The sequence below is a fragment of the Ambystoma mexicanum genome, chromosome 3q, assembly GCF_040938575.1.
Source record: "Ambystoma mexicanum isolate Mex_15411 chromosome 3q, UKY_AmexF1_1, whole genome shotgun sequence".
Classification (NCBI taxonomy): domain Eukaryota; kingdom Metazoa; phylum Chordata; class Amphibia; order Caudata; family Ambystomatidae; genus Ambystoma; species Ambystoma mexicanum.
Genome location: NC_090926.1, coordinates 36,911,713 through 36,926,206, shown reverse-complemented (window position 1 = coordinate 36,926,206; position 14,494 = coordinate 36,911,713). Strand labels below are relative to the sequence as shown.

The following is a 14,494-nucleotide window of genomic DNA, read 5'->3' as shown; positions in this document are numbered from 1 at the left end:
CCGGGATGCCCTCGGGCTTAGAGCACTGCTACAAATAAATAAATAAATAAAGCACCATTGGGCATTTGACCCTGTACTGAACATATGAAAGCTTGTTTGCCAAAGCTTGTCTAAAACCAGGTTGTATCTTTTGTCCCACTTTAGCCCTCTTCTGTGGGAATATCCTCACTTGAACCATAGTGCATTATGCTACAAGATGTGCCAAAGAACCATAAACTGCATGCAGCTGATATCCAGCTCTTCTTACAAAAGGTGTTAATAGCAAATAGTTTGATAGATATGAATGTGGTCAGGTCTGATAGATATGAATGTGGTGAATATTCCTAGGGAGAAGCATTGAAGAGTTTTCAGGTGGTTTGTAGGGTTTCATTAACACGTCAGCACTCTGAGAACAAGGACTTTTATAGACACTCTGAAAAAAACATGCACGATTAGTAAATAGGGAAGCAAGAGCACAGCTGTGTTGGAGGGAACTGAACAAATTGAGCCAGTTCAAGTCTGCTAGAGTAATGTCACTTCTGGCCTCTTTCTGAGACATACAGAACTCATCTCTGCATAGACCATGCTTTAAAGTCCCTTTGGCAGAACCTTTGCGTTTATGATACTGCACACTAAATACGTTCTACTTTCGTTCTCTCTTGGATCCCTAGGAATTGAACCTGGACACTTCCCTGGCACTATCAACATGCCATTCACGAACTTCATGACTGAATCAGGCCACGAGAAGCCGCTGGAGGAGATAGAGAAAATGTTTCAAGAGAAGAAGGTGGACTTGGCCCGTCCACTAGCGGTTACTTGCCGTCGTGGTGTGACCGCATGCCATGTAGCCCTGGCAGCGTACCTTCTTGGGAAGGAAGATGTGGCCATTTACGATGGGTCCTGGGCAGAGTGGTTCAAACGTGCCAAACCAGAACTCATCATCACTGAATGGAAGCGCAAATCTGGTTAAAGAATGCATGAATGCTGCACTTTTCACGAACTGCAGCTATGGTATCAAGTTGCACATGACCAGACAGGAGGTCCTCCCTAGTTTAATCGGCATGTACAACAATTAGGCAGGTGCACCTTCCGAGTCTCCCTTTTCACTTCTGCCCTATAGATGGGCACATGCATCCAGTGCGGGTGATTTGACCTCTGGTGTTCAGATATTTCTTATTACTGTGATTTGGGGAGCGGGCTTTTCAACCAGTTCAGAGGATGTTCATTTTAGCTTGTGGTGGGTGGGGAAAATCTACAAAAGTGGGAAGGCCAGACATATTTCATTTCTTTCCCAGAACTTGTCCCCAATTTGGAGTATGACATTTGAAAGTGGGAGGCGGTGAAACTTGTTGGCTACTATTCATGCTTCTTTCAGGAGTGAAGCAAGAGTGAAGGCAAAGAGATATGTCTTGATTCGGAGGAAGAGAGTCCATTTGTGTGTCATTTCTGTGCCCAACTTGTTAATGAGTAGACCGAACATGTACCTCTTTTCCCACCCAGTATTTCCACTTTCCAATTGTATGAGGACTTAGGTTAAGAAATCTAAAGCTCACTTTATTTTTGCCAGCCCCTTCTAGCTCAGGCTTTTTGATGCTTCCTTCGCAAAGAGAATTTTCTGTGATTGTAATTCCTTTAAGGAAGCAGCCTCCTTGCCTACTGCTCTCCCCTACACAAAAAAACATACCAGTTTCTTGTCTGATTATCCATCGTTGTAGTTCCTTTCTGGATAAAAATGTAGATCAGGCTTTTTGGTTGTCTGTCTGCTGGTTGCAGTAATCAGACTGTGGAACTGTTTGATTCTTAAATTAACTGGTGAAAGCGCTAAACTATACCTCCTCGCTGTCCTTAAAGGATATCAAGGTTCCCTGAAACAATGTACCTACTACCTTTTCCAAACTATTAGGGGAAAAGAGGGGCTGACAGACCTTTTCATATTTTTTTTAACTTCTTTTTTCTCAGCTCTGGTGCTGCATCCTTCATAAACCATACATTTTTGTGTATTTCTCTGCTGAGGTATGACCTTTCCTACTGTTTAACGCTTTGACAGAAGTACAACGTATTTATGTTCGTATGCTGTTGATGCTGAGCTACCTGCAGGATATAAAACATATCAGTATAACATTTGAGCAATTGCTACTTAATTTTAACTCGTAAAGTATGATTCTATACTAAGAAATTACTGTTAAAATGCATTATATCCTAAGTGAGTTTGGAAATACTCATAATATCTGAGGCAGCATGAAAGGTCAATAGGTAGGACATAATTGTAATGTTTGGTTGTGTGATGAGCTAAAAAAAAAGTGTTTGACTATCCCAGTTCGATTTTGCTGGATTTCGTTACATGATTATCTTTACCATTTTTCAACATACAGTTTTCCAATTTATTGACAACTGATTTTCTAAGAGGGTTGCTCCATAAGTTCTCTTCAATCAAGCCTCCGGTTTCATAGCTTGTTGCAAAACAAGCTGTGGTATTGAGTTAAAGATGCCCTGGGCAAATGCTTGAGAGGACAAAATGGGTATTACCACCAACTAAGTACCGATAAGGAGTGAGCTAAAACAGAAAGGTGTTCTGGCACTTTGTGTTAAATGCCTATGTGACTGACTTACCAAAAGGATTGATTGGGTTTTATGGCCTCTACCTATGCACCTCTCATATAGATGGCCGCCCTTTCATTATAGTATTGTATGTTTTACATAACGGACATTAATCAACAAGGAGGACAGTCATGGGCATAAACTTAGCTCAGGCTTTTATTAACTAACTAGTGTGAAAGTCTGTGTACACGGGCCGCGCATAACTACATCAGACAAACGTACAGCTAGCCTAATAAAATTCCTAAGGCGCTCCCTATAGCGGTCACAACAGATGAAGCAGGCAGTCTCTACTGCGCATGACTGCAACGGACAAACACAAATCTGGGCTTGTATTATATTGTAGTATGGTCAAAATAAACAAGTAGAGTGCAAACTAAACTAGAACTTATCTGGATTGTTATTTTGCACAAAGGAGTAGTGGTTCAAGGACCACTGGACAAAAGAAAGGTATCTCTTGGGGAAGCAAAGAGTTCCAGTTCTCAGTAAATCCACACACATAAGCCAATGGTGTGGTGTTTCTCTCCTAGACCCCAATTGACCTACGCAAATGAATGGACAGTTTGTCAGCCAACTCTGTGGCAGATGGTTTAAAAAATGATCTTAAAAAAAATAGGAAATTAAGTTTGGAATGGAAAACCCAAAAGGGAGATGGTGCATGATGGAATCTCAGTTGAAATCCTTAAGGAATTAAGATACCATGGGATGGTATTTGACACTAGTAAGACACAGGCAAGACATCTAGAACAACAGTCTGGCAGAGCACATGGTTCCCTTTGTTTAACATTGAAGTGAATCCAATTATACAGTGATCCATTTACAACCCAAATGTGCATGTATATTCATCGATTGTCTTTTATGGGACTACGGTATGGAGTGAATTATGACAACTCTGGCGTGCTGGAGTAAGGAGTCAGACAAAGTGCTGGCATTTCAACTGTTATATTTATTAAAATAATAATGAAAAGGCCTGCCTCTCCCGATCTCTGAAGGGATGGCTCTACCTAACTAAGGAATAACTGGGGTGCTCGTTGTCAGGGTGGAAGTCCAACTCAATATCTCTGTCCGCTGTCCACACTACCCTACTCTAGCCCTACCACTAGACAAAAAGACATTGGGCCTCATTATAAGTTTGCCGGTCCAGAAACAACGGTGCCGGTAAGCTTACTGGCACTGTTGTTTCCAAACCGGCAAACTACAAATCTGCCTGTCGGAGCCGCTGTGCCCGACAGGTCTGACCCTGCCAGGTACAGCAGTTATGGTAGGCAGACTGTCACAGAAGCATCATGACCGTTAGCACCGGTGCTGGTGCTTCCGTGGTCCCCATTCCCATAGAGTCCTATAGGACCCCATAGGACCTATAGGTCTATGGGGTCCTATAGGACTCTATGGGAATGGGGACTTACAATTTGCCTGCGCCTGACTTCCTGGACCACCGGGGTTGTAATCCCCCGGTGTTACTGGAAGTCAGGGGCTGGTAAATTATTCCAAGTCCTGCGGCAACCTGCCGGTAGCACGGGCAGGGTTACCGGCGGACTCGGAATGAGGCCCATTAACTTAAATGGCACCAGGAGAATGACTCCCTGTAATACTTTTAATTAAAACATGGTGCTGGTGCGCAGTGCATTCCGGTGCAATCAGAGCCATAATGGACATTTGCTTTATGCCCCAGTGGAATTTGCACTTGCTGCGAACTATAAACATATTTTCAGCATCGTTCACTCTATTTCACTGGAAAACACGTTTTCACCGTTATTCGTTGTTTGTTAGTTTGCATTGCTCATCCAAGTACACAGTGCGCGAAGAGGCTGCCATAAGCAGGTTACCATGGACATTGTCAAAACTCGGGATGAGTTACAGAGTTGTTTTTGCAGCTTTCTTGAGAAAGGGAAGAGTCCTGCTCCCTGAGGTTACTGTGGGTCACTCCGGCCGGGGGCGCACAAGAGCTACTAACGAGTAGAGACTCTGGCCAGAAGATTCTAGAAGGTGACACCACACGTTTGCGGAGGGCTTAAAATACGGGGCACTGAAACGGTCAAGCAGAAAGCTTCCCCTTGGAGGGGGGATGCGCTGCTCCAGGCCGGTTTCCTGCAAAATCTCTCTGCCTAGCTATTTTTGGGGCTTTCAAGTGGATTCTGGCGAGATGAGGGCATTCCTTAAAGGTGTGTCAATGGTGATGTATTTTCTTTAGACTTCTTTTATTCATGTATTCACTGATCATTATTGTTGCACTTATGCATTTATGTATGCTTTTGATGAATAAAGGGCCGTATAAGAGGTGGTTTATAATTTACCTGAGCATGTGTATGTGTGAATCATTGCCTACCCACGTTCAAGGTTCTGCACTGGTTTAGTGGGAACAGCCCTAAGGGCAGTGTTCCAATAGTCTTTAGTAATAGTTCAGCTTCCCGCTTGAGAGGCAACCAGAAAAATGACCCCCTTCTCCTGGTTCAACAAATTCCTCGGCAACCTCAACTTACCGTTTCTGCAGCCCAATATCCCGGTAATACCACCAGGATTTTACGGGAGGCGGCGGAACGGTAAGTTCCCATTCCCGTGGAGTCCAGTAGGACTCTGCGGGAATGGCAACACTGAAGCACCAGCACCGTTAGTAACAGTGCCAGTGCTTCAGTGATTATTCTGCCGGTAAGGGCCTGAGCTACCGGCAGGTAAGGCCTGCCAGTAGTTCACAGCCCCTATCGGCAGGCTTGGAGTAAGCCGGTCTGGAAAATGTGCCGGTAACCTTGATGCTGGCACCTTATTTCCAGACCGGTTTCGGCGTGCAGTCTTCTACTCTTTCTTTATTTAAAACAAGCTGAAAGAATATTTATAATAGGCGTTATTCCTTTAATTCAGGATTGCCCTGTTGTTTTTTCTCTTTGTCAAGCATTGCTGTATTTACTGGTGTTATTTACGTTTACAAAGCGCTCTGGATAAAGGCACTATATAAGCGCTATAAAAAAACGATAAACTGTGCATGAGCTCTTAAGCTGATGTCCAATTCGTAACGTTCTAACTACCAGAGATTCATGGTTTTAGAGCGCCACTGAGGCCGCCATGGCTTTGCCTGCTTGTCAGGCAAGGTGCTTGATCACTCGCCCAGTAGCATTATAGGATGCAAGACACCACCCAGCACACAATAGACACGTTGGCTGATGCTTTACTCATGGAGGCACCCCCATAGGCCACAAAAGCACTGGAGAGATCCAGATGAAATGTAAGCTCCCTTTTGTTATATTGCCGTGGGACCGGCAATCAGAATGAACGGCTCTGCAGCAGGGCCTCGGCCTGGCTACGCAGCGATTGGCGCGCGCTGCAATGAAACGCTGCAGGCAGGAGTCCTGGTGGTATGAGACTGGCCCACGGATGGCCGTGCGCAGCTTTTATTAGCAGGATGACACCTCTCCCACGTGTCATGGTGCACGTGACTTTTCCATGAGCCCAGGAGGGGCTTGAGTTACAGACCATTCCAAGGGTATAACTTAAAACAAATGACATGACACAACAATAAACATAGCACCAACCACTTGCATTACATTTTGTTTCTTTGATCACATGCGTTAATAGTCAATGGGGCACTGGGCAGTACGCACCCCTATAAAACACTTTATTAGTCAAAGAGAGGTGGAGTACCCATGACGTGCTTTTACTGGGTCTGTTTCAGCATGTTAGAAATGAAGGAACACAGCTTTTGCTGGATCTTATTTAAGCATGTACATATGAGATCCCAACTTTTAATGTGACCATTTTAATCGACTTGTTACATGAGGGATCCCAGCTTTCAGAAGTCACATCCTGGTTCTCTGGACCATGCGTACTTAGGCAATTACATTGATGCTATTCCAGGGAGATAAAACCTCCACTAGAACTTGGAGCCGTAGTTCGTTGGTGGAGGCACATGCATTCACGTCCTTGGTGTTGGACAAGGCTGTCTGTGAAGTTCTGGAACAACATGTCCATAGACTGCATGCAGGCAAGGCCGCACCCGTGTTACTGGGGGCCACACCTGCTCTGTGGTATCAGTCCTTCCATGGCGGCAGTCCATGCCCACCCAGTGCTGGCAAGATGTTGGAGTTGGCTGGTGGGAGCAACCATGGGGAGGTAAGAGGCACCTTCGGCAAGACACTCCTCAACGAGAACAGTGGGGGCATAAAAGTGACAGACCCGCTCTTAACAAGGTTAGGCAGGGTCCAAGTTGTGAGGATAGCATGAACTGACCTGCTCCTGGCCCACACTGTGCAGCAGGGCCCCCGAGGATAGGCAGATTCATGAAGGCGACATGCTCCGAGATCTCCGGCAGCAGTGGCCTGCCCGCAGGCAGGTCCTCATTGTTATGGCCAACGGATGTCAGGTAGGGTGTGGCAGATGTGGGTCTTGGGTGAGACAGGACTGGGGCAGCGGTCTGTGCAGCGCACTCCTCCCCCAGGCAGGAGTCCAGTGCCAAAGATGTGGTGTCGGTCCTCGTCACACCTCTCTATCCCAGGCGGAAGCAGCATGCTTTACAGCGGCAGTGGTCTGTGCCGCACCTCGTTCCCCCAGGCAGGCGCACAATGGCACAGTGATGTGGCGGCGGTCGTTGCCACGGCGCTACTTTCTCTCCCCTAGACAGGAGCAGCGTTTTGGTCTTCTGATTGTTATTTTTTTCTATTTCTCATTTCTCATACAGCGCGCATCTGGGAATCGATGGTTGTTGGAGTAGACCCAACGCGCACCACCAGGCAGGCGTCTGCAACAGCGTGCTCCGGCACGCTGAGCTCAAACTACCTTGTCGCCAGTTGTTATATTGCTGGGGGATGGCAATCAAAATGAAAGGCTCTGTTTTGATTGTTTGTTTATTTTATTTATATAGCGTGCCTGACCCAGGGGTGTCTGGGCGCTTTAGAGTACAGTTACATGAAAATGGCAAACAGTTTGTCAGCGGAACACGTACATACATTCAAATGTGTAGACAGGTTGGCAAAGGGTAAAGTACATACATCTGTGAAAAAAGCCAAATGCAGGTAGGTATTTGGCTATACACAGGCAGTAGCTGTTTAGTTCTTGCTGAGTATCCAGGAGATGACACTTCTCCTGAAGTTGTCGAATACCTGTATGGCCCTGATGTCAGATGGGAGGGAGACGCACTACCAGGCAGGCGTCTGCAACAGCGTGCTCCGGCACGCTGAGCTCAAACTACCTTGTCGCCAGTTGTTATATTGCTGGGGGACGGCAATCAAAATGAAAGGCTCTGTTTTGTTTGTTTATTTTATTTATATAGCATGCCTGACCCAGGGGTGTATGGGCTCTTTAGAGCACAGTTACATGAACATGGCAAACAGTTTGTCAGCGGAACATGTACATACATTCAAATGTGTAGACAGGCTGGCAAAGGTAAAGTACATACATTCAAATGGGTAATACAGGTTGGCAAAGGGTAAAGTACATTCATCTGTGAAAAAAGCCAAATGCAGGTAGGTATTTGGCTACACACAGGTAGCACGCAGTAGCTGTTTAGTTCTTGCTGAGTATCCAGGAGATAACACTTCTCCTCAAATTGTCGAATACTTGTATGGCCCTGATGTCAGATGGGAGGGAGTTCCACAGTTGGGAGGCCAGGACCGGAAAACTAGATCTGCCTGATCTTTTTAGGTTGTACCTAGGGACCGTCAGGCAAGAGGTATCTGTAGATCTGGTAATCCGTGTGGAGGATCTCCAGGTGAATTTTTCAGTGAGGTGGGGGTGGGCTGTGTGGTTCAGCGCTTTGAAGGTGCGACATAAGGTTTTGAGTCTGATCTTTTCATTTATGGAGAGCCATTTGAGTTGTTTCCTAGTTGCTGAGATATGTTCATTTCTCTGTATATTTAAGGCAGCTCTGAGAGCATTGTTCTGCAGAGTCTGAAGCTCATTAATTACTGGTTTGTTGGCGTCTCAGTAGAGCACCTTACAATAGTCCAATTTGGAGCCTATAAGAGCTCTGGCTAGTGTGGGACAGCTTTCAGAGGACAGCATAGGTCTGCATGCTCTTATCAGTTTGCCTGTGTAAGCAGTGGCTGAGGCGGTCATATTTACTTGTTTGCTGAGGTTGGACGTGGCATCAAAGTAGAAGCTGAGCGTTTTTACTGCTTTGACGATTGGAATGTTGTTCCCATCTATCTTAAATGTGTTGTAGTTGGGGCTTAGTTTATTTAGATTGGTTGTGGAGCCTACTAGGAGTAGTTCGTTTTATCATCATTCAGGCATAGGCCATGGACGGCCATCCATGCCGGAATGATGGTGTAGATTTCGTTCACGCGATGAACATCTGTGTCGTATGTGCCAGTAAGGGGTAGGAGTATCTGGGTGTCATCTGCATAGTTAGTGTAGGTGACACTGAGACGATCCAGTTTATCAAAGAACAGCTTTGTAAAGATGTTATACAAAGTGGGTGAAACACAGGACCCTTGGGGCACACCGCAGGTGATAGGTATGGGGTCAGCTGCTGCGGTAGGCGAGAAGACTTGCATAGTGGTTTTGTTTAGGAACGATTGTATCCAGGTGATGGCTGATTTGTAGAAATAGGTTACTGACTTCAGGTGATCACATAGTACCTTGTGGTCAGCCAAGTCAAACGCCGCTGACAGGTCCAGGAAGAGCAGGACAGCAAGTCTACCTTTGTCTTTCAGGTCATCAATCTGGCTTTTTAAGTCAACAAGGGCGGTTTCAGTCCCATGTTGTGGTCTAAAGCGAGGTAGGAGATGGTGGTTCTGTACTTCAGTGGATGATTTAGTAGTAGCTTGGTCGTTACGTAGTAGTCTACGTTTGTCCGCTATTTTGGTCTGTAGACTGGCAATTTTATTGGTGAGCAAGGAGGGCCTCTGCCTGGCTATGTAGAGATGGTGCGCACTGCAATGAAACACTGCAGTCAGGAGACATGGTGGTATGAGACGCACCTTTTATTAGCAGGATGACACGTCTCCCAAGTGTCATGGTGCACATGACTTTTCCATGAGCCCAGGAGGGACTTAAGTTACAACACCTTTGACCATCCAGAACACTGATGAGATGCCACAAGGCCGAAGCAGGGGTTGGAAAAACATGGGCAACACAATATCATCATTGACATGGAAGGCCAACAAGCCTGTAAGAAAAAAGGAAGGGTTGGTTCTACACACAACTTTGTCTTGATGGAACAGAGTGTAGCACTCTCAGACTGAAACAACCTTTACCTGTCTGATACATCGCACTGAGGTAAAAGCCACAAAAATGCCCAACTTCAAGTCAGATGTGGCTATGTCCTTAAATAGTTTTAGTGCCTAAACAGGTAGCACAACATTCAAATCCCATAAGGGATGGGCTAGCCTAAAAGTAGGAAACTACAATAGAAACCCTTGTAAGTGCTTCTTAACAAATAGATTTTGTAAAGAAAACCATTTGCCACATGAATTCATGTAGCCTTCGATCATCAACACATAAAACAGGCTGTACTTTACCTGAATGCCCAAATGGTCCAGGTGAAACAAAAGAATGTGAAGCAGGGAGTACTGTCATGGATGCACCTCCTTGAGTGCCCAATGACAGAAACGCACCCACTTGCTCATATACTAGTGCCTTGGTGAATCCTGATGGGATGCCTGAATGAGTAATGTAAGAAAGGCATGGTATCAAAGTAAGACAGACACAAGTGACCACAGTTCAAGTGTGTTGATTGAACTTTATCATGGGTGTGATAAACACCTATCTAAATCTAAAGTCACGACCATCAAATAATAAGAACGCAGTCCTAGTGGAGACTCGTCCAACAAAAAGAGCCTATACTAAACCTATTGCCAATCCTTACCGCTAATTTACAAATTGTGTGGGGAAATGATCATGAAAAAGAAAGAAGTGTTCACAAAGTGATAAATCAGGATGTTCAGGCCATTGACCTCCTTTTCCCATGTTTTCAGCACAGGAGAAGGCGGTTCACTCAAGCATAGCACACTCTTGGGATTCTTCTGCACGAGGACACAGTTCCATTACCAACATCAGGGCCTTCTGTGCCCAAGTCTCTTAAGTTATCAAAGTCTTTTGATTTAAAGGGCTTGATGTACCAAAACAACAAAAAGTTGGAGATTCACTCTTCACCCTGGATCTCCCTCAGCCGGACCCAGATCCTTTTTCTACCACAATCTTTAGTTTGGATCCCCCTCTTCCGGGCTCAGATCCGCTCCTACAATGCTTATAGAATATCTTTTATCGGGTGATGCAGGGTTCACCCCAGATTCCCCTCAGCCGAGCTTGTCTCCCTCAGCCTGGCTCGGACAAATTACAGTTTGTATTAGCTATTGAAAAATTTCTAAATGTGCACAGGGTTTGGCTTGATCCGTTGCAAGACCACTTCGATTTTACAGTTCACAATTTTACACTCTCAGTAGGATACCTAATAGAGACCTTCGAATGAGCACTCACGTGATGCCGGACCACTCTGTATATGGCATCTATCTTGGTCTCAAGAGTTCAGACACTCCTTGGCTATTCAATTATATTTGCGTTGCTCATTACACGCCTTATACTCTGTTCTTTTCAGATTTCTTCATACAATGTTGGCGTTTGCAACCTTCGTTCTAACACAGACCGGTCAGCTATCAGTCTCCCCTACTCACCGGCTGTGCTGACTTTACTGGATTATCTTTGTTGTAGGAGTCAAGGACAGCACTACGGCAGCAATCGCTCCTGCCCGCCTCAGTAATTGCCTGACTCTGCCTGACCCTTGTGTTGGGACATGTCAGGTATACGGCTCTGGTGTTAGTCCGTTTTCTCTCACAGTGAGCTGTCCGTGAAAAAGTGTGTGTTTGGGGAAAGGAGGGGGAGGGTTGATTCCTAGGTATCCTACCTGGTAGGATGGGGGAAAGGTGTTACTGCGTCTCACCATCCGGTGTCCTACTTCCACTCCCAGAGGACCCCTCATCCAGGTGATCCTCCCACACTGGTCCACCCCCAGGAACTGAATCCAAAAGTAATGTCCGTTTCCTGGCCATTTGGATGACAGATCCCTGGGGACTGGTGGGTGAGACACCTTCAGGTCTCAGTAATAGTAAACACTTTATTCGGCTTGCGCCATTTACAGAAAAATGTTAAATAAACATATCATACATATCCAAAATGTAAAATAAATAAATACATACAGATTCGCCCAACAATTTAAATGCACAGGTTGACGAATTTAGATACATGAAACCTGCCATGTAAGGGTAAGTTAACAGTGTCTTCCTGACCGTTTACAAGAGGCATCTACATATTCACAGAGATCGGAGATAAAGCACCCATCAACGGGGGCGCTGTCAAGCAGCAAGAAGGAATGGCTGCCTGAGTGTAGCTCTGGCCCCGGCAACATCCTAAAAGTCTTTAATATCCTGCTAAGTGCCAGCTGCGACACAGTGGAATGAATAAACCAACAACGGAAGTAAAGGAGAAGGCAAGCACCGAAAATTGTTTCGATCAGTTGCGTTGTAAGGGAGATACTGCAATAAAAACAATCAGCCGGCTGCCAGCGAGGCCCTCTCCTGACTAGCTCCAGCTAATGCAAGATCCGGAGTGCTGAAGAACTACTGAGGCGGGAGCCTACAACAATAACAACAATGCGGTCCGCTCCAGCTGCTGGCCTCCCTTGGGCGGAGAAGCTCCCTTATTAACAATAACCAGAGCGTGCTCCCGGTCATGTTGCTGGTGCCCAGCGGGCGGAATCCGTCCCTGGGGACTGGTGGGTGAGACACCTTCAGGTTTCTCACAGTAATAATAAACACTTTATTCGGCTTGTGCCATTTACAGAAAAATGTTAAATAAACATATCATACATATCCAAAATGTAAAATAAATAAATACATACAGATTTGCCCAACAATTTAAATGCGCAGGTTGATGAATTTAGATACATGAAACCTGCCATGTAAGGGTAAATTAACAGTGTCTTCCTGACCGTTTACAAGAGGCATTTACATATTCACAGAGATCATAGATAAAACACCCATCAACGGGGGCGCTGTCGAGCAGCAAGAAGGAATGGCTGCCTGAGTGTAGCTCCGGCCCCGGCAACATCCTAAAAGTCTTTAATATCCTGCTAAGTACCAGCTGCGACACAGTGGAATGAATAAACCAACAACGGAAGTAAAGGAGAAGGAAAGCACCAAAAATTGTTCTGATCCGTTGCGTTGTAAGGGAGATACTGCAATAAAAACAATCAGCCGGCTGGCAGCGAGGCCCTCTCCTGACTGTAGCTCCAGCTAATGCAAGATCTGGAGTGCTGAAGAACTACTGACGCGGGAGCTTACAGCAATAACAACAATGCAGCCTTCTCCAGCTGCTGGCCTCCCTGGGGCGGAGAAGCTCCCTTATTAAAAATAACCAGAGCGTGCTCCGGGTCATGTTGTTGGTGCCCAGCGGGCGGAATCCGCCTGGAGGCTACGATAACTGCGCCCATACAGACCTGGATAATCGGCTACTGCGAGAGCCGACACCGGGTGCCTCCCTGCTGAGACCACACGCCGTACAGGTGAGGCTGAAGCACATCATTTAAGCGGTGTGGAGCCACCCCCCACCCAGACCTCCCCCCAGCATATAACATAATACTGTGCAGGAACCAGCGCAGAGGGCCGGAGAGGTGCGCGGCGCACGGGGGGAGGGGCACAGCATCCTCTAGCACACACCAGGAGGACGGAGCAGGGTCGGAACTCCCAAAGCTTCATCGCCGGTGACTCCATATAAACCAGCGCTGCTGGAAATAGGCAGCAGCGAACCACGGTAGCAACCAGGTCCACAGTGGTGAACCGGAAACAGGAAACCAGCACCCGCCAAGGCACAGAAGCGCAACGTAAAGCTGGAACTCATGGCCGGCAGCAAGTGACACACACCAGTCTGAGCAATACTCCACACTCACATCCACAATCATAATGCATAAAGCCCAAAAACAGTGTTGAAGGTTTGGAGAGCCCCAAAGCATATAAAGAGAGTGCAGCCAGCACAAATTCTGACTGAGGAAGTGAAAGAACTGGCTGTCAAATAGGTTAGCCATCAAGTGATCTGCTACCCAGCAGTGGATAGCCCCCACCCCCGGAACAGACCACAACACACGGGGAGGGGCCTGTGAAAGTAACTGATCCCCTTTTGGTGTGGAGGCAGAGTCCACCAGAGAAAACAAATATTCAAATCGAAACAGGTAAAGATTGGCAAACACGACCAGCGGGTGCAGACCTCCTGACTGGCGTGATTGAGATAAGGGAGATAGTTGGCAACCCTCTGAGCCACCAACGCACTCCTGCTAGTGAGCAGGTGGGAACAACCGATCACAACAGAATAGGCACGTATAAGTAGCGAACTCTCCAGACCGGGATCAAGACCAGAGCTATGGCATGACGAAGGGTGCTGGTAAAAAACGTGGCCCAATGGACTCCTACACAAACCCCACAGCAAAGGCTACTGGGATGGAAAACCAGGGGACTAGCGGAAACACCAAAGTGAATCCAGTGGAAAAACGGATGACAAACTAATGCTGGCAATGCAGAGCAGATTTATGTTGGCAAACGGAAAGCTAGATGACATAGTGGAAACAAAAAGCTCACTGAAGGCTAAATTAGAAAAAGAGAGTAGCCGGATAAACAAGGCTGAAAGCAGGATTGGGGAAGTTGAGGATAAAGTGGACCAACATAATCGGGCCCTAGCTGAACTGAGAACCGAATTGGGCAAATCCTGTGGCAAATGCGAGGACCTCGAGTCACGATCACGGTGTAACAATTCCCGTATTGTGGGGACACCAGAGGCTATTGCAAGGGACTCATTGAATAATTCACAGAGAACCTTCTCAAGGCAGCACCTTTTTCAACACACTTTTTGGTGGAACGTGCGCACCCTCTCCCCAATTCCCAGACCTGGCGCCCCACCACGAACCATTATTGCAAGACTGCTATATTACAGGGACAGAGACCTTATT

At 46.4% G+C, this 14,494-nt stretch overlaps 1 protein-coding gene across 1 annotated transcript in view; it reads left to right on the top strand.

The window, feature by feature from the left end:
* Positions 1-4,867, top strand: part of LOC138582062 (thiosulfate sulfurtransferase-like) — a 57,306-nt gene extending 52,439 nt beyond the window's left edge. Inside the window, exon 2 of the mRNA XM_069653010.1 lies at positions 651-4,867. Within this exon, the coding sequence (XP_069509111.1) occupies positions 651-949 (299 nt within the window). The 3' untranslated portion in view covers positions 950-4,867. The remainder of the gene's footprint in view (positions 1-650) is intronic.
* The last annotated feature ends 9,627 nt before the right edge of the window (positions 4,868-14,494 follow it).